General features: G+C 40.7%; 1 protein-coding gene across 12 annotated transcripts in view; it reads right to left on the reverse strand.

Moving 5' to 3' along the window:
• Positions 1-5,455: 5,455 nt before the first annotated feature.
• LOC144500768 (transformer-2 protein homolog alpha-like) overlaps positions 5,456-21,277 on the reverse strand; it is a 28,979-nt gene continuing 13,157 nt past the window's right edge. For 7 of the 12 annotated variants that reach the window (XM_078224194.1, XM_078224198.1, XM_078224196.1 and 4 more), the window contains 5 exons: positions 20,026-20,214; positions 9,101-9,216; positions 8,932-9,000; positions 7,342-7,403; positions 6,715-7,252 (listed from right to left, as the gene is read on the reverse strand). In XM_078224194.1, the coding sequence (XP_078080320.1) occupies positions 7,242-7,252; positions 7,342-7,403; positions 8,932-9,000; positions 9,101-9,216; positions 20,026-20,214 (447 nt within the window). In that variant the 3' untranslated portion in view covers positions 6,715-7,241. Of the gene's footprint in view, positions 7,253-7,341; positions 7,404-8,931; positions 9,001-9,100; positions 9,217-20,025; positions 20,215-21,277 lie in introns of all 12 variants that reach the window. The other 5 variants (XM_078224202.1, XM_078224200.1, XM_078224191.1 and 2 more) reach the window with 4 other exon arrangements.

A 21,277-nucleotide genomic window follows, 5' to 3' on the forward strand; every position in this document is an offset into this window, starting at 1 on the left:
AGGAATATCTTCGCAAATGAAATTGCTCGGCTTTATTTTACATAAGTTGATGCATCTTGCGATAAAGCCCGGTTACACTACTGCACGGATCCGTAGCTTTGCTCTTGGAGAGACATCAGTTGAGATGATCCAAGATAACACCTGATGATCAAGGAAGCTCAAACTTGGGAAGACATTCAAGCCCTCCAAATAATTCACACAATGACACACTGTCGCAGCAAAAACGGTCACCAGTAGTTCCAATATCCTTACAGTAAAAGGACTGAGGATGATTGATCCACCTTTGGCACTATTGAGAATGGAACATCACAGGATACTGAGGAGCTCTGCGCTTCCACTGAAGACGTTAAACGCGCCCTGGTTGGAAATGTTTGATATGGAACTTAAATGTTTGGCTCAAAAACAAAAAATGCTGGAAAATCGATCCTTCGAAGGTTCACCGTTGTTTCTAATCTCTCGCCACAGATGCTGTCAGACCGGCTGAGATTTTCCAGCATTTTCCGTTCTTCCACCTCAGGGTTCTTGTGTGAAAATTTCAACACCCAACTCGACTTAATCCACACCATAAAATCAGTCGTATTTCCACAGTAATGATAGAAGGCGACGGGTAGGGTGACTATCAAACATCTATTGAGTAGACACTGCAACTCTGTGTATCATTTTACAATATATTTTTAAAGAAATGAAGTTTTAACTGTCCAATCATTCAAAGGCCATTTATTTAGGTCATATTTTACCCTTTACCACCATACCAGCACTGCAATATACAACATCTCACCCATTCCCAAAGCTACCTTTAGCAAGGTTGTCTCTTCTCCTCTCGTGATTATTTAAAAATCGATTTGAATATTCGGATCTATTGGTTACAAATCCTAGATGGATAAAGGATCATTCACCAGTCGGTGTCCCCTCATTCGAGACTCTTTTTTTTGCTGTAATGTTTCTCACCACCATGAGTATTTTCTCCTGAAGGCGTCGATTCCTTGGTGTTCTCCAGTTTGTGGAAGCCTCAATACCTAACAAGTGGTCTTTTGAGCTGGAATCACTGCATTGCTCAGTCATTGGCTTGGTTGGTAATGAAAGTGTGAATGGCGAAGCAGGAAAGTGCATATTCAATGATTGATCTTTGCTATGAATTGACTTTTCTGAGCTATGAAAAAAGGACTCAGTCAGCGCATGATACTTGGCAGAAAGGGTGTATTTACACCAGTGGGTACAGGCTTAACTCTATTGTTGTGGTGAAGTATATGGAGATTCACCCATGGTTCTTGTGGATATGGGTAAAAAACTAAAGCAGAACTGGATTGTTAATCACACCCAGGAATAAGAACTTTAGAGGAAGGGGCAATACACACACTATTTCCACTGCACAAATAATGAAAAGCTTACGATTTCCAATACTCCGTCCATCTACCATTTTCTAGTCTCCTCTGCCTAAGCACTGATTCACAACCATTTTTTGTGGGTTTATACAATAAAAGCTTACATCAGAGGCTCAGGCCATGTGGTCTATTGCAAATGTGCCTAAAACAATCCAACTGCCCACAGTCCTTCATCTCCCACCCCTTCAAATATTTGATTATTGGCTTCAATTTCCTGCTCTGACAAAGCCAAAATTAACTTTTCTCCTCACTATATAATCTAGAAAGACACCACAAACTCAACTCGATCTAGTTTTCACTTAAACATGCACTTGCCAGCTAAAATTCATCGGTTTGTTCTGCAATGAAGTTGGTAAAACTGGATAAATCAACTATTTTATTATGCAATTTATATTTATAAAGCACTTATTATTTTTATAAAGAACATTTTACAATGTGTTTTAGGGCCTTTGAAGCAGTGACTGTTAGCACTCTTAAAACCTCAACCCAGAAACATCAGCATATCATTTAAGACAGTGCAGTACTAAGTGTTACAATGTCAGAGGCACCCTCAATGATATTAAACTGCGGCCTTGTCTTACCTTTCAGGTCAGTTTTCTTCCAGTTTCTTGGCTAATATGTGTGTCTCAATTAATGTTACTAAAAGAGATCAAGTAATTGACCTCATTGTGGTTTTCAGACCTAGTGTGTAAATTGACTGCCATGTTTCTTATGGCAACAGAGACTTGATTTCAAAGTCCATTATTTGTGTGGTGCTTTGGGACATCTGGTCATGAAAGCTGCCATATTATTTTTGACAAAGGGTCATCTGGACTCGAAACATCAGCTCTTTTGTCTCCTTACAGATGCTGCCAGACCTGCTGAGATTTTCCAGCATTTTCTATTTTAGATATTATTTTTGAACATTGTAAACTTCGCAAAGAGAAAAAGAAATGGTCCAAACATGTGAAGTTACAAGTAAATCAAGGGTTGCCTCAAATTAATTAGAATGGATTTGCACAAAGTGGATAGCAGAGGTGAAAAATTAACAAATGTACAATGTTAAGGTAACAGTAATTAACTGCTTAATTAGACCACTCAGCTGGCTACATTCCAATCAAAAATGTTCACCTAAAATTTTGTGATACATGAAACATTAAACAAACACTACATTAATTTGGCTTTCACCGCATAAGAAATCTCAATGTAAAACTTAGAGACATTAACTCCAGACAGGATCAACCCCCTCTCCATTTCATCACTATACTTCCTAGCCTCTGGATTAGAGTATTTAAAATTCCAACACCCCCCAAAAAAAACTACACCTTGCCTCATCACTTTTCTATTGCTGGTTGATAGAAATTTTATATTTGTTCATGGGACGTGGGTATTGCCGGCAAGGCTAGCATTTGTTGCCCATCTAATACATGAATAGGATGGAAATAGAGGGATCTGGTCCCCGGAAGGGTAGGGGGTTGGAGTCGAGTCGGGAAGCATAGTCAGTGCAGGCTTGGAGGGCTGAATGGCCTGCTCCTGTGCTGTAATTTTCTTTGTTCTTTGTAATTGCCTTGAACGGAGTGGCTAGCTAGGCCATTTCAGAGGATGTTAAGAGTCAATCACACTGCTGTGGATCTGAAGTCACATGTAGGCCAGACCAGATTAAGATGGCAGATTTTCTTCCATACAAGGACATCAGTGAACCAGATGGGTATTTAAGACAATTTATGATAGTTTCATAGTCACCATACCCAGCTGCTGTGGTGGAATTTGAAGCCTTCTCCCCAGAAAATTAGCCTTGCAAATATTGCCGTTTCACCCTCTTCCATTTTAACCATATCAATGCTTGCCACACAAATAACAAGCCTTGCAGGAAACTTGGCAATTGTTTACTCACGGGTTGTGACAGATTACAACCTGCCCATTGAGTTTTCAACGGTAGTTATTGTACAAGACATGACACTTCCCCTTTTCCCAACGGAGCACTAGAGAAAAAGAGGACCCAAGCGCTGACACTGCTGGGTGTTGTAGAGGGCGCCATTTCCAAGTGCTCCACATCACAGATTATCAGCTCATGTCATTGAAGATCAGAACTCTATCAAAGTTAAATATTTGCTACTACCACGGCCCGCATCCTGGGTGTCCATGCTCATTGCAACGGTCCGCCTACTCACTGTCTAGCCTCCATGGGCTCTCCACTGCCAGCAACAGTTGGGTTTGGGCCTGACATGTCAACACCATCCATTTTTTAGGGCTTTTGATTCGGTAGGTGAGTTACTACATTGCTGAATCAGCCACTATCAATATCCTGGGTGTTACCATCAACTAGAAACAACTGTACTAGCCTCAAAACTGTGGCTGCAAGAGGTCAGAGGCTGGGAATCTTGAAGTAAGCCACCTCCCAACTCCCCAAAGCCACAGGGATTGCAGCAGTCCAAGGCAGCAGCTCACTTCCACCTTCTCAAGGGAATTTATGGATGGACAATAAATGCTGGCCTAGCCAGTGATGCCCACATCCTGTAAATGATTATATTTTTGAGCAGCAGTGGTTAATCCTGCTGTCTCAGCACCAGGGACCTGGGTTTAATTCCAGCCTTGGGTGATAGTGGAGTTTGCACATTCTCCCCATGTCTGCGTGGGTTTCCTCCAGGTGCTTCAGTTTCCTCCTACTGTCCAACGATGTGCAGGTTAGATTGATTGGCCATGCTAAATTGCCAGAGTGTTAAGGGGATTAGCAAGGGTAAATATGTGGGGTTATGGGGATAGGGTTGGGCTGACGTTCATGCCACACAAATGCCAAGCAATGACCATCACCAATAAAAGAGAAACTCTAACCACCGCCCCCTAACATTCAATGGTGTAACCATCACTGAATCCCCCACTGTCGACATCCTTGGGGTTACCATTGACCAGAAACTCAATTGGACTCAGCACAAACAGTGGCTACAAGAGCAGGTCAGAGGCTAGGAATACTGCGGCAAGTAACTCACCTCCTGACTCCCCAGAGCCTATCCACCATCTGCAAGCCACAAGTCAGGAGTGTGATGGAATACTCCCCACTTGCCTGGATGGGTACAGCTCCAACAACACTCAAGAAGCTTGACACCATCCAGGACAAAGCAACCCACTTGATTGGCACCACATCTACAAACTTTAAATCCCTCCCCCACCACGCTCAGTAGCAGCAGTGTGCACTGCCGCAATTCACCAAAGGTCCTGAGACAGCACCTTCCAAAGCCACGACCACTTCCATCTAGAAAGACAAGAGCAGCAGATACATGGAAACATCACCACCTGCAAGTTCCCCACCAAGCCACTCACCATCCTGACTTGAAAATATATCGCCGTTCCTTCACAGTCACTGGATCAAAATTCTGGAATTCCCTCCCCAACGGCATTGTGGGTCAATCCACAGCACATGGACTGCAGCGATTCAAGGCGGCAGCTCACCACCACCTTCTCAAGGGCAACTAGGGATGGGCAATAAATGCTGGCCAGCCAGCGACACCCATGTCCCACGAATGAATTTTTTTTAAAAGGGCTTGGGGCGGGATTGTCATCAGTGCAGGCCCGATGAGCCAAATGGCCTTCTTCTGGGTTCTATGGTATATTATTCTTCATAGTAATGCCACATGACCCAGGGAAAATGAACAATGCTTAAAATTGAATTACAGAAATTCATAATTTTATGGAAAGATTAAGGAATAACTCCAACATCCGGATGCAGTTCCTTAACGCCACTTATACAAGGTAAAATTCTTCATAACTTTAAAAAAGGCTTCACAGTGAAGTGTGAGGAAGGATATTTGACTATGGTAATTTTTCTAGAGCTTGATCTTTTTATCCAAATATAAACTTTAAAAAAAACTACAGCAAGACACTCACTCAATTTTCACCCAAAAGGCATAAATTTGTCGTCAAGATTCCACAGGCCCTTCTTTGGCCCACCCATTCCTTGACCAGTGGGCAGATGATCCCAACATAGGAAAGCATGGGCCTCACCTATCTCCAAGCATGCTGACCCATTTGGAGCTGTACGCCGCTGTATATTGTTAAATACAGATTTTATGCAATTGAAGCACCATGGAGTCACTGGCATGACAAACACAACAATTTCAATCTTAATTTTACAAAGGATTAGAAGAGACACTTGTATACTTCCCCACAGGGAAGGATGAAAAATATAGATTTCCGGTAGAGAAAGAATGTGCATGGCACAGAGCAAAAAAAGTGATGAATGTGTGAATGATTCTGCACCGTTTTCATAAACAAAACATGTTGTTTGTTTCAGGTTGCAATCTTGCCCTCCCAACACCCTCCTATTGATAAGTGGACTTCTGGAGAACTGGTTGAGAGCTAAACTTTACTGTACTTAGAAAAGAACCTGCCTTGAAATTAATCTACACTCTGGTGTTTTAGAGAGCATCAGTGTGTATAGGAAAGGAAACAGATGTTATGAGTATTTGTTTTGGGGAGAGTACTCTCCAGTCTCCATTTGTGATAGTCAAATTATAAAACGACAAGATATCAAAATCCCTGCAGAGCAGGAGGCCATCTGGCCTATTGAGCCTGCACTAACAATAATTCCACCCAGGCCTATCCCCACAAACCCAAGTATTTACCCTGCTAGTCCCTCTGGCACTAAGGGGAAATTCCAAACAAAGAATAATACAGCACAGGAACAAGCCCTAGCTAAACAAAAAACCCTTCTGCCCTTACTCGGTCCATATCCCTCTATTTCCTCCCTACTTACATACCTATCCAGATGCCTCTTGAATGTTGCTAATGGGTCTGCTTCCACCATCTCCTCTGGCAGCACATTCCAGGCACCCACCATTCTGCATTAAAAAAAAAACTTTTCCATGGCCAATCAACCTAACCTGCACATCTTTGGAGTGTGGGAGGAAACCAGAGCACCTGGAGGGAACTATGGATTCTATACGTGGGCTTTTAAGAGTGCCACCAGTCCTAATCTGTCCCTATCCAATACCACAAATGCATTTTCAGCATAGGATGCTGGATAGCAAGGAGGAGGAAAAACTCTGGTAATTTCTCTCACCGCGACCCCACTAACCTTCTCCTGGTGATACCAAGGGAGGTTTAAGCTTTCACCCTGTTTTATTAACTCAGCGCAGATTAAAGAATTGACTCTGGGATTTCCTGACCTGAAGAACTCGGCTATTCCTGGAAAAGCAATATTGAGCAGTGGGGGGAATTGGAGGTTAAGACCGAATTTATGGATTAGCATTTTAAAATTTGCACAAAATATTTGAGTACAATAAGAAAAGGCTCCTCTTCCCCATTCTACAAACTTAAACACTGAATGGCACAATGTACAAAGGTCACACGATAGATTCCTTTAAAAACTGCTGTACTGGTACTTTTAATATGTTGCCTATTCAGCATAAGGAAAACAGGCCATACATTTTGTGTCTGAGACGTTTATTGCATGTCATCACTTCCCACAAAGTAACTTTACAACTGAATCTTTCTTTGTAAAGTATGTATAATCAAACATTGTGCACAAAAAGTCAAGACACCTTGCTTAATATCCCAAAGTAATGAGCACATATGTACCAGAAATTAGTTGACTGCAATCATTGAGATTTAATGCAGCAATACTGGATTGTAGATCTCCCTTTAAAAAGATAGATGCCCTTTCACCATAAAAGGAACATGACTTAGTGAGGCACCAGAAAACTATTATTTCTTAAAATGAGAGACTACTTCTGATTATAGGGCTTTGCTTAAAATAATTAAAAACATTTTTTTAAAAAAAGCACTACAATGCCCAAGAATTCTCATTAGTTTTTATAAAATCCCTGTAGGTTTGAAAAGGTTCCCATCCATTTTAAATGGGTAGGAATTACTTGGTAGATTTCATCAGTATCGACCTGCAGAGAGAATAACAAACATCACTTCAAAATATGATTTTAAAATGGTTTTGCAAGACAGGAGGGAAATTACAGGCCTCAACACTTACGCGGGGTGAAAGAACGAGATCGAGATCTGTATCTTCTGTAATAGGGTGAAGGTGAACGTTTTCTAGGAAGAACACAAACATTTTACTTTTACCAGAATATAGCTTAGACAGATTGCCATCAACACTCAACCTCACTGCTTACATCAAAAGAACGAAGCTGAAAAAACTGCCTGCATCCATTTTAGCAGATATTCATTAGTTACTACATTGATCTTCATTTTAGTACAGTTTCGATTCTAACAATGTGTGTATGTGACTGCTTTATAACTTCATCATAATTTTTCCTCCTATTCTGCATTTACAAATACCCTCAGCGCTGGTTTTATTGCAGGTGAAAATGCATTTAATTTCCAAGTAGTAATGTTGTGAACCAGTTTGAGGGTTCAAGTGAATATCTCTGACATGTAGCCAGAGCTTCATTTAACTCTGAGAAGTTAAAGTTAACCCACATGCCATAATGTTGCATTGTAGGCTTTTGGAAGAGTGAGTCACTGATTAATTTCAACAACTTTAGCTTACATGGTGAGCGCCTTTAATGGAGTATATTGCTCAGGGCATTTCATAGGCATGTAATAGACAAAAATAACTGAGCCAAAGAAAGGAAAATTAGAAAGGGTAAAGGAAATTTATAGCAGGAGTAAACAAGAGATTGTTTTTTTAAAAAACTATGTTTTAAGTTAGGTCTTAAAGGAAAAAGGGCATGGTTATTACAGATAGGGTTAGGAAGAGAGTTCTGGACTGTGGAGTCTGATGACTGAAGGCACAGTGGAGCAAAGTGAGGGAGAGGAAGTGGCCAAAGCTGGACAACTGGAGTTCCAGGAGAACTGAGGGGCTAAAGGAATAAATGGTTTTGGACATAAAGGTATATAAGCATATGAAAAATTTAAATTGCAAATCAAGAAACAATGTACATCAGCAACAACTTGCATGTACACAGCACCCAAAGTGTGTGAATGTTCTCATGTACTTTATAGGAACATTAGCCAAGATTTCTTTAAGCGACAGAAGGAGGTAGTAGGATAAATACCAAAAATTGGTAAAAAGTTGAGTTTAATAGATGTTTTAAAGAAGAAAGCTAAAGAGAACAGGATAAGACTAGCAGTGCAGGGTAGAATAGGGCAGCAGGTTTGGGATAAGATGAGATTTACTGAATAGCAAGCAGACTGACCAAGACAGCATTGGAATTTAATTTTAGACATTGACAAAGGATAGACAACAGTTCATAAAGTCGTACTAAAATCTAAAAATGTAATTAGTTACCCCATCTTCCTTCAATCAAAAATTTGTTTGAAATAACAGATATATAAAGCATCTTCAACTTGGGAGAGGCGGATGGGGAGTTAAGACTCTAGGATAGAATTAGGACAAGGGTTGAGGGAGGTTACCAAACACATTAACAAAAACAGATTTTAGGATGCTTCTGAAGGTGGCAAGAGAATCAGCAAGGCAAACACTTATAAAGGGAATTCAAGGATACAGTAATGGAAGGGTCACAGTTAGAGTCAATAGTGGACAGTTGGCACTGGAATGTAAAAACTAGCAGCAATAATATCCACGAATAGACTGCATCTAGTTTGAATCAAACATTACCTGTAGTTGTAATCCCGGTCATCGTATCGGTCACTGTAAGAGTCATTGTAATGAGAAGAACCAACACTGCTGTAAAATGTCAAAAAATGGGCACATGTGCACAATTCAGTTACTATAAAAAGTACTGTGCAAAAAAAAAGGTTTTGTATGAAAAAATACTTGAGCTCACGTTGTTGGTCTGCCCATGTAGATTCCTGGAGTTGGAGTGTGGGGTCGTTTTGTAATGGAATAATCTACCCTAATGCGTCGGCCATCAAGTTCCATCCCATTAGCACGTTCCTTTGCCTGTAGAAAATAAACCAAACATTACTTTGTTGCTATTTTGCTCCATATTGTGATTGCAACAAAAAATGTTTTTGTCTTGGCAATTAAGTCAAATTTGCAGGCTTTTCAGTTAATTGCGAATTAAGGTTGATTGGTCACTTTGTAAATTTTCCTGGAGTTGATTCAATTTTTTGAGTGTGGACTCTACATTCAGATAATTCAATTAAATTTATTAAAATAATTTAAATTTAAGAACTGGATATTCTGAAAAGGCAAACTGTCTTGCCATTGGACAACTGTAGTTCGAACTGAGAAACAGGGCACTACCGTGGCTGGAATCGATTCTGCAGCTAATTACCAAATACCAATCAACAGTTAGCATGAACAAGATATTAGAAACACAGGCAAAGAGAAAAGTTAGGTTAATCTTTTGGATATAGCATGCTGTCAACCCTATGAGCTGCAGCGCTTTTTATGATATTAGTCAACCCAAAAGCACAAGGCTTCAGAGTTTTATCTTTAGTGCAGTTGAAAAGCATAACATTTGCTGCATTATAAGCTTACACAAATAGCTGCACAAAATTGAAAATTTAATAAGGTCCTTTATTTATGGTGTGTGCTGGAAAACCATTTAATTAAACCAAATTGCTCTTTCCCATAAAAAATGGGGAGGGGGAAAGAGGGAGAAGAGAACTTTTTTAGTTTCTTGTTTATACACCATTAGAAATCGATACTCGAGCCTGCAGTTTCAAATTCCACCTAGTATATCTTGTTAGAAGGTTATCACAGTGGCCTACCTCCTACCCAGAAACAAAATTAGACTAAATAAACTATAGTAAAGCAGACAGGTATTTGGGATTTCACAATCCATTTATTGTATTGGAAGGATGCATTAATGTGGATGAAACAATTTATGTTGAGCACACATTCGTAAGAAAACATGCAGTAATCTAGAGATCTACTTGTCCTGATTAAATGTGGAAGCCTGGAATTCCACCAGTCAATTGGAACAGTTTAGCAGTCTGTCCATACTCACTTTATAAAAATACAGAAATGCTGAAAATGTTGCCAACTACAACACAAAATGTTCCAAATTTGCAGATACTACAAAAATAAACCACAAAACCGTTTCTTTTTGTTTACGTGGACGTGAACAACTAAACATTTCCATCTTCTGGCATTCGCGGTTCACTATTTTTCCATTAAGATTGACATTTTACAAAATACTCAAATCTTAAAAAACACCTGATGGGGACAATAAAAAAGTAGTCGGGCTAAATACACCATTTTTAAAAAAAACTTCGCTTCCTGTTCAAATCCTTACGAAAAGAGCAAAACTCGCTTTTCAGTGATTAATTCTTCCTAGCAAAACACAACAGGGCCTGTTACTTGCTTCTCGGTTTCCGCTTCAGCTTCTCTCCTCATCCTTGACTTATTTACTTCTCATCTTTCTCACCATAAATACAAAAAAAAACCCCCCGAGCTGTTCGTCTCAACAAATCAGGTAGCGTACAGGAAAATATTCAACAGTTAATGGATTCCATTTTGTCGCGTTTCCCCCTCCCAGCCCGTCAATTCCAGCTGTGATCTATTTTTAAAAAAACTTTAAAATGTATTTTGGGAGGGGGCTTAGAAACTAACTGTCGTCCAAATGTGAAGTTTAATGCACGACGACAGGAGGAGAAAGCAAGCAGGCCAACGCCTTGTAGTAAAACAATCAGCACTCAACATGTGCAGATATCTGATCGGGTTGTGATGCTCAGTTAGAGTTTTGCTGTTTGTCCTTTGTCCAGAGCCATGCCCCCCCGCCCAGGGCTCTGCAATGTTGAATGGTTAAAGACGCTGAACGCGCGCCATTGACAAATAACATTCAGCCACGATATCCAATCAGGAAGCTCCACTTTGCAACAATCCGAGCAACCCCCCCAGCCAATCGGGTCCGGGCCTGACACATCACGTGCTCCCAGCTCATTACAAGCAGACAGATCCATCATTTAATAGCTTGGGGCCAATTGCACCATTTTCAAATTCTTAACAGTCCCGCTGCAAAACATATTCTTGACTAAATCGCAAGTATATTCAAACCCTAGTAAGATGCTGAATGCAACAAAAGGTTAAATATTTACTTCCGCACGAAGGTGGAGCTTTTAAACTTTTGCAATTTACCCCTTTTGGACCTCCCTGTTAAGACAAACCAGCAAAAGCGTCCTCGAACAAAAGCAGAAAATGCTGCAAAATCTCAGCAGGTCTGACAGCATCTGCGGGGAGAGAATAGGGCCAACGTTTCGAGCCTCGATGACCCTTCTCTCCCCACAGATGCTGTAGACCTGAGATTTTCCAACATTTTCTGTTTTTGTTTCAGATTCCAGCACCCGCAGTATTTTGCTTTTATCAATTGGTTCTTGAACTTTGCTTCCTCTGGAAAAAGGTCTACAACCTGTAACAAAAAACAGAAAATGCTGGAAAAGCTCATCAGGTCTGGCAGCATCTACAGGGGAGAGAAACAAAGTTAACGTTTCAAGTCCATACGACTCTTCAGAGCTGGAGAGGTAGAAATTGAATGGATTTTATGCTGTTTCAGGACTACTTTTCCTAAACCCATCACATTTCTACATCTCTTCAGCTCCAAAGTCATATAAACTCAAAACACTAACTTGGTTTTCTTTCTACAGGTGCTCCCAGATTCGTTTAGTTTTTCTTCCGGTTTTCACTTCCGGTTTCTAGCATCTCCAGTATTTTTAAAGTTTTAATAATCTGTATTCGATGCTTCATCCAGGTTGGGCATGAAATATGTATGCTCATCCTACTATTGTGGCACGTTACGTTGGCACACAACTTGCTGCATCACTATAAAACCATAAGACATAGGAGCAGAATTAGGCCATTCAGCCCATCTAGTCTGCTCTGCCATTCAATCATGGCTGATATTTTTCTCATCCCCATTCTCCTGCCTTTTCCCCATAACCCTTGATCCCCTTATTAATCAATAACCTGTCTGTCTTAAAGACACTCAATGACCCGGCCTCCACAGCCTTCTGTGGCAAAGAGTTCCACAGATTCACCACTCTGGTGAAGAAATTTCTCATCTCTGTTCTAAAGGATCGTCCCTTTAGCCCGAGGTTGTGCCCTCTGGTTCTAGTTTTTCCTACTAGTGGAAGCATTCTCTCCACGTCCACTCTATCCAGGCCTTGCAGTATCCTGTAAGTTTCAATAAGATCCCCCCTCATTCTTCTAAATTCCAACGAGTACTGCCCTAGTGTCCTTAACCATTCCTCATACGACAAGGTCTTCATTCCAGGGATCATTCTTGTGAAGCTCCTCTGGACCCTTTCCACGGCCAGCACATCCTTCCTTAGATATGGGGCCCAAAACTGCTCACAATACTCCAAATGGCATCTGACCAGAGCCTTATACGGCCTCAGAAGTACATCCCTGCTCATGTTCTAGCCCCCTCGACATGAATGCTAACATTGCATTTGCCTTCCTAACTGCCGACTGAACCTGCATGGTACCTATGTATATTCGGTACAGATGTACATACAAGGGACATACAGGGTCCCTTAGTAGAGGGGTCAACCAGTGGTCATAGATTTAAGGTAAGGGGCTGGAGATTGAGAGAAGATTTGAGGGAAAGTCTTTTCACCCAGTACAGTACGATACATATGTCAAGGCAATTTGGGCGGCACGGTAGCACAGTGGTTAGCACTGCTGCTTCACAGTGCTAGGGACCCAAGTTTGATTCCCGGCTTGGGTCACTCTGCATGGAGTTTGCACGTTCTCCGTATCCAGATTCCCACTACCCTCTGGGTGAAAAAGCTTTTCCTCAAATCCTCTCAATCTCCTGCCCTTACCTTAAATCTATGACCACTGATTGACCCCTCTACGAAAAGGACCCTATATGTCCCTTGTAATTTTGTACACCTCAATCAGGTTTCTCCCCCTCCACCTTCTCCGTTTCAAGGAAAATAATCCCAGCCCAACCAGCCTCTCTTCATAGAGAAAATGCTCCAGCCCAGGCAACATCCTGATGAACACTCTGCGTATTCTCATGTCCTGGGCATTTACAAACAGGGCTAAAAAAATTAGCCAGTTATAATTTCACACACAGCAATTTCAGAGATCGGGTTCCAAGGAGGAGAACTGGAAACTTATTTTTGACTACAAGGCTCTGAAGGGTGAGGCGATAAGGGTAGTGGTATTGTCACTGGACTATTAATCCAGAAACCCAGGGTAATGCTCTGGAGACCTGGGCTTGAATCCCACCATGGCAGATAGTGAAATTTAAATACCATTAAACTTTGGAATTAAAAGTCTAATGATGAGCTATGATTGTTGTAAAAACCCATCAGGTTCACAAACGCCCTTTAGGGAAGGAAATCTGTCACCTGGCCTACATGTGACTCCTGATCCACAGCAATGTGGCTGACTCTTAAATGCCCTCTGCGATGGTCTATTGATCCATGAAGGTATTACAGTCCTAGAGAGGGATGATAGTTGAGGAGCAGAGGAGCTACTAGACAACTGGTCAGCAAATTGAGGGAGAACAGCAAATATGCATGTTATTATTAGACCGAGTAAAACTATTGAGCAGTGAATAGACACCTCAATTGTACTAATATAAACCAAAGCAGGATAAATACTAAAAGCGGGAATTAAGGAAACATACACAAAAGAACTCTCCTGGTCAGCACATTTCTAGCCGGATAATTCAGCAAGCAGTGTTGGATCTACCTTTGGAGAATAAAATGGGACAAGTGAACACGTTTTGATGGGGTTACATTTGGGGAATAGTGATTGCAACACTTGTGGAAAAAGAATGGTACAAAAGCCAATTCAATGAGTTGAAGATGATCTGGCCAGGTGAATTAGAATCAAAACTTTGCAGGCAAAACTGTAGGCTCTGTGAAGAGAAGATGGTTTAGGTATAGAATAGACACATCCCCAAAAGATGGAAAGGAAAAGCAGCCAAAGCTTTTTGGAGGACTAAGGACATGAGAGGTCAAAATGAGACAGAGAAGGTGGCTTAACACAATTGTATGGTTAATGAAGGTACAAAAGTGATCTAAGAAAGGAACAAGAAAGGCAAAGAAAAAATACAATTTTTTGGTTAATACAAAAGGAAACGCAAAGTTTTGTATAAACACAAATAATAAAAAGGGGTAGTTAAAGGAATGTTAGGGTTGATTAAGGACCAAAAAGGAGATGATCATCAGACAGCAGGGGCCTTAAATGAGTAATTTCAGTACTTTCCATCTGTCTTTACTAAAGAGATGTTGCCAATGTAGCAGTAACATTAATAAAGAAACTGGATAGGATAAAAATAAAGAGGATGTACAGTGCTTAAATAGTTAGCAGTCCTCAAAGTAAAAAGGTCACCTAGTTTGCTTGGGATGCACCCCAAGTTACTAAAGGAAGCAAGGCTGGAAATTCCCAAGGTTCTGGCTACAATCTTCTAAATTCTCTTGGATATGGGGGGATGGTGTCACAGGGCTAAAGGATTTCAAATGATATACTGGTTTTAAAAAGTGTGGGAGGGGATAAATCCAGCAACTGCAATTATTGTAACCTCAGTGGTAGGAAAACATCTAGAAACAATGTTACAACAAAATTAAATAGCATTTGGAAAAAATAAGCTAACAAAAGTCAGATTGCTAAAGGCAAATGGAATTTCACCAATGAGTATTTTTGATGAATGGGAGGATTGATGAGGGTGGTGTGGTTGATGCTGTGTATGTGGAATTTAAAAAGTGCTTACTGAAATATCACATAATAGGCTGGTTAGCAAAATGGATTTAAAAGACAGTGGCCAGCATGGATACAAAATTGGCTAAGGACAGAAAACAAAGATGGTGAACAGTACTTTTTTCAGATGAGGGGGAAATTATAGCAGTGTTCCCCAGGTATTGGTTTTAGGACCAATGCTCTTTGATATATATTGATGATACAAACTTGGGAATGCAGAACATAATTTGAAGGTATGATACAAAACTTGGACATGTAGTTATCAATAAGGAAGATAGTAATATACGTCAAAAGAAGTGGTAAAATGGGCTTACACATGGCAGATTAAAACTTAATGCACAGGAAGTGTGAATTGATAAGATTTTGGTTGAATGAGGAGAGGCAATATAAGCAGCTCAATTTTAAAGGGGTACAGCAAAGAAAATCTTTGAAGGTGCAGGAGAAGATGAGAAGGTTAAAAAACATACAGCTCATTCATTGGCTTTAGTAATCGAGGGATCTCTTTGAAATGTACAAAATTCTGAAAGGACTAAATAAACTGGATGCAGCGATGAGGTTTCCTCTGGTTGTTGGGGCAGGGGAGGGGCATGGAGAGAAGGAGGGGCAAAACAAGGGGTCAGAGTGTTAGGATATGGGGTAGGCCAGATGGGGAGAAACTTCACTCAGAGGGTGGTGAACCTGTGGAATTCTCTACACAGAAGGCTATGGAGGGCAAGTCACTAAATACACTTGAGAAAAAAGAGATATATTTCTAGACTCTAAAGGCATCAAGGTGCATGGGGAAAGTGAGAGTTTATAGTATTGAGATAGAGAATCATGTATGGTCACACTGAGTGGCAGAGCAGGCTCAAAGAACCAAGTGACCTACTCCTGCTCCTATATTCTGTATTCTCAAATTGTATGCTAGACCTCTATAAACCCTGGTTAGGCCTCAGCTAGTGTACAGAGTTCAATTCAGCATCATGCTTTAGGAAGAATGTCGCTCTGAAGTGAGTGCAGAAGTGATTTACTAGAATGGTAACAGGGATGTGGGACTTCAGATATGGAGAGACTAGAGAAGCTGGCATTGTTCTCCTTAGAGCAAAGGGGCGATTTAACAGCTGTACAAAATCACTAAAAGGCTTTGATAAGTGTAAAAAAGGAGAAATTGTTAGTAATAGTCAATAACAGAAGGATCATTAATAAAAAAAATACAGATGTAAGGATGAGTTAAGAACCAGAGGGGAGAGCAGCAAACTTTTTTCCTTTATGCACAGCTAGTTACTATGATCTGGAATTCACTGCCTGATGGGGGTTGTGGAAGGAGGCAGATTTAACAGCAAAATTCAAGAAAGAATTTGAAAAATACTTAGAACACAAAAGAATACAAGGCCGTGGGGAAAGAGCAGAGGAATAGGATGAATAGCTCTTTCATGACATAGTATTGTCAGTCATGATCATAATGAATGGCAGAACAGGCTCGAAGGGACAAATGGCCTCCTCCTGCTCCTATCTTCAATGTTTCTATGAAATAGTGGGCCAAATGGTCTCATTCTATGTTGGATCATCCTATGATTTTGAATGAATTCCTAATTATCAACTCGCCTGACAGCACTCTGAATAAATAGATGAATTGCATCATACAATGTTGACTTGTATATGACAACAAGATTCCATTTGAGCCATGGTCTAGGCTGAATTCTTAAAAACCTTCTTAAGATGTTTTTTTATTTATTTACGGAATGTGCACATTGCTGGTTAAGCCAGCATTTAGTTACCCTTGAGAAAGTGGTGGTGAGCTGCCTTCTTCTCCCAGTGGAGTAGGTACACCCAGTGGTGTTAGGAAGGAAGTTCCTGGATTTTGACTGTGATAGTGAAGGAATGATGATTTGTTTCCAAGTTAGGAGGTTGAGTGACTTGAAGGGTAATCTCCAGGTGGTGGTGATTCCAGGTATCTGCTATCCTGCTCCTTCTAGGGGGTAGCAGTTGTGGGTTTGGCAGGTGCTGCCCAAGGAGCCTCGGAGAATTCTTGCAGTACATCTTGTAGATGATACACACTGCTGGCACTGTCAGTGGTGGAGTGTGAATGCTTATGGATGGTGTGCCAATCAAGTGGGTTTTGTCCTGGGTGGTGTTGTTGAAACTGCAGTCATCCAGGCAGAGAGAGAGAATATTCCATCACACTCCTGACTGGTATCTTGTAGATGGTAGACAGGCTTTGGGAAGTCAGGAGAGTTACTGACTGCAAGATGCTTAGCCTCCAATCTGCTCTTGCAGCCACAGTACTTGTATGGTTAGTCCAGTTCAGTTTCTCGTCAATGGTAGCCCGCAGGATGTTCATGTTGTTCTTCCGCACTCTTCATTCCACCAGGGTTGATCCCTTGGCTTGGTGGTATTGGTAAATTGGGGAAATATGCAGGGCCATGAAGTTGCAAATTATGGTTGAGTACAATTCTGCGAATGGCCCACAGACACTCAGATGCCCAGATGAGTTGCTGAATCTGTTAAAAGTTTATCCCATTTAGCACAGTGGAAATGCTACACTACACGATGGAGGCCATCCTCAATGTGAAAATGGGACTTTGCCTCCACAGGAACTGTGCTGTGGTCACTGTTCCTGACACTTGAGGGCATTCAAGTCAATTACACTGATGTGGGGCTGTAGTCACATATAACTTAGACCAGGAAAGGATGTTTACAGTAATTCAACAGATTCACAAACCCTTTAACTGATCCTGACAATTTACTTCCAGATCTTAAAAACAAAATTAAAGTTTCCAAACTATCTCTGCGGGAATCAAACTTTAATTCTCTGGAATTAGTCAAGGCCTCTGAATATCATTCCAGTAATATAACTGCTATTTTAAATGCACCTAATTAAGGTTCCTCAAGGTCTCTGGGGTTCCAATGTTCCTGTGCCAAGGAGGGGAGGGGGAGGAAGAAATAAGCTAGGAGCTCACCCCTGGGCTAGACTGAATATGGGGTTTCCTCAGTCACATTAGTTGGTATTTAGCCACTGAGCAACTAGATTTCCATCATTTCATGAAGTTATTTTTGTATTGGGTGCACCATGGCAAAAGAAGAATTGACAAGATCTGCAGACTACGGCACTGTTTTTTTTCTGCTAACATTGTACTCTACAATGTGACAGGTTGCAGGATCCACAATATTTCCATAGTTCCTACGGTCAGTCTTAAGAGTTACTAGACATTACTATAATGCAAAATCACATAGCAAAGAAACTCAGAATTGTTTTTAAAAATGGATAAGATTATTTTTCCTTTATTAGCATATCCTTGCACTATTCACTGATCTGTGGATCCATTTTCAGAGCTCTGCCAGTTTCAGACTAGATATCAGCAGGCTTACAGGTGATTGAGAGAATCCTAGGAAAATAGGCTAATGACTGGATATCCAGTTGGCAATAGGAAACCTTTAAAGTTAAAATTTATTAGTCACAAGTAAGGCTTACATTAACACTGCAATGAAGCTACTGCGAAATTCTCCTAGTCACCAAACTTCAGTACCTAACCAGCACGTCTTTCAGACTGTGGGAGGAAACTGGAGCACCCGGAGGAAACACACGCAGACATGGGGAGAATGTGCAAACTCCAGAGTGACCCAAGCCAGGAATCGAACCCGGGTCCCTGGCGCTGAGGCAGCAGTGCTAACCACTGTGCCACCATGCCACCCCTATTGTCCCCATGAGCAATTGGAAATATCAACAGGTAAACTTAGGTTACAAATGACTAATTTAAAATGGTGGAAGAGAGAAGCTAGTCAAAGATGAGCTAGCAACAGGCAATAATTGAATCTTTAAAAATGGTACAACTCCTATGTTCTGATGTACAAGGACGTGAGTTGGTGATGTACCAAGTCAAGAAGATTCAATCACAGAAAATGCTGGAAAATCTCAGGAGGTCTGACAGCATTTGTGGAGAGAGAATAGAGCCATTGTTTTGAGCCAGGATGACCCTGACGAAGGGTCATCCGGATTTAAAACATTAGCTCTATTCTCCACAGATGTTGTTTCAAATCTGGATGACCCTTCGTCAGGGTCATCCTGATTCAAAACGATGGCTCTATTCTCTCCTCAGACCTCCTGAGATTTTCCAGCATTTTCTGTTTTTGTTTCAGATTCCAGCATCCGTAGTATTTTGCTTTTATGAAGATTCAACTCCTGGTCTCCTTTCACACAGACAGAGCCACTAAAATTAGCCTTACAGTCAATATTCCCCCTAAGCTATATGGGTACGCAGCCTTGCAGCGATCTGAACATACTGCACGGTGCAACAAATAGGTTGCATATCTTTAAAGATGTGTGTATATGCAGCTGTGCACCAACATGAAAAGCACTGCACAATGCTAACAGAGCACACAAAGAAAAATTACAGGGAGCATTACTTCAGGTCCCATCTTTCCAAATAGTGATGGCAAGCCAGTAGCATTCCACTGGGGATGTTGAATGAGGTTCGGCTGTGGTGTATTGTAACCTGCTAACCCGTTTTGGTTCAACACATGAAAAGAAAACTACTTGGGCAAAGTAATCAAGGACTGTAGTTGATTGTGGAACTGTACCTCAAGCAACAAATAGAGCCTTGCGGAAAGAATAAAAAACATGAATAATACTGTAAAAGGTTCTCAATAAACAGTTTTGCTGCCAAGGAATCTCCTACACAGCAAGACTTCCATGTACTGGAGGACCAGCTACTTTAGGCTATCCTGCTCTAAAATTTTTGTTTGTGAAAACCAGAATCTTAAAGTAGAACAGGAAAAGGAAGTTTTTACTAGCAATTAAGTATACAAGTTGGTTTACCTCAAGGCTATGAATAAATTGTAGCAATAGATTTTATATTTATGATTTTTGCAAGGTTATCAAATTGTGTACTAGATTTAACTACTCTATTCATAGTGAAAGTTAGGGAAAGGCAACATTTTAAACCTTTTGATGTGGCTTCACTTGGAACAGAAATTACGGCAATTGCAACTCAGACTGGATTAACAGCAGCAAAGCAAGGTTTTTTTGTTACTTCTGAACGTGAACTGTGGTAACAGAAGAACACTTAGCTTGTCCCCCAATGGGTATTCCAGACTGCTGTTTAAACATACTTCTTTAGAGTCTTCAACATTTTCAAAGTAGACAAAAGCAAATCCTCTTGATCTTCCTGTCCGCTGATCATAGACAACATTGATTCCAGCAAGTGGTCCATATCGTGAAAATACTTCGCGTAGCTCTCGTTCAGTGGTGTACAAGCTCAGGCCAAATACTCCTAGACAATTATTAGGATTTGGGTTGCTCTAGAGGAAACCAAAACAATAATTGAATTACAACTTTCAAATTTCATTTTAGAATGGGAACAATAACGTTTAAAATATACAATGCTCCCCTCCCTCCATGTCTAGCTATTGAATATCTGCAAACAAGTTTTACAAGTGTAAACTTTGAGCTACAAGTCACTCGCGAGCAATAAGCCTCATTGGCTCTTGGTTTCATCTGCAATCTAGCAGATCAATGTCCAGGTTGGTTTTGGATGCCAATCAGAAGCCTGAGCCAAAATAAAGTCAGTAGTACTGGCTGAGTACATAGCAATAAAATTAACATAGTAAAATACCTTCCACTTGGAGAGAGTTTGTTTTCTGTTAAATCAAGTGCCCTTCCAATTATGCTTTGTTTCAGGAGTTCACTTTGCAACTTAATTAATATTACAATAAAAAAATTAGTTTTCAGTAATAAAACTAATCAAAACCAGCAGATAACATGTCACATGGGAATGAGCCTGATTAAACCTTGTTGAATATCAGTCAGTATATCTGTATAATCAAAGATTGTTCTGGAGCAAATGCAGGAAATTCCCTCTATCTCAGCTTTCTTCCATGTTTCCCATTCCTGAAGGCATTGCATTTGCTACCAGCACACTGGTGTTCATCTGCTACCTTAAGATAAGGGTACTAAAATTAGTTCCAGCAATCCTATTTTAGGAAGAGGAAAAAAATGATCAAGCTGTTGCTCCTGATGGCTGCAGAAGCCCTGCTGTAAATGCAAATGTAGATTCCAAGTGAGGACAGGATCAAAGATGCAAAATAGCATTAGAAGAGACCCAAAGGGAAAGTTATGTCCTACACACTGTGGCTAGAGTGGTGCGTGCTGAGTGAACCATTTAAAAAGGAGGAAAACCAAATAAAAACAAAATATAATTAACTGAGAGCCTCAGAAAGACAAACAGTACACACAAGCCACCCCAGGACTTGTATCTCAGACAAATTGTCAAGGAATGCTACTTCTAGCCAATCTTAGTGGCACTGACTAGTCAGACTATAGAGCCTTATAAATGGTCATAGTTGTACACGAGCCAATGCACAC

This window comes from Mustelus asterias, chromosome 11 (genome assembly GCF_964213995.1).
Source record: "Mustelus asterias chromosome 11, sMusAst1.hap1.1, whole genome shotgun sequence".
Taxonomy (NCBI): domain Eukaryota; kingdom Metazoa; phylum Chordata; class Chondrichthyes; order Carcharhiniformes; family Triakidae; genus Mustelus; species Mustelus asterias.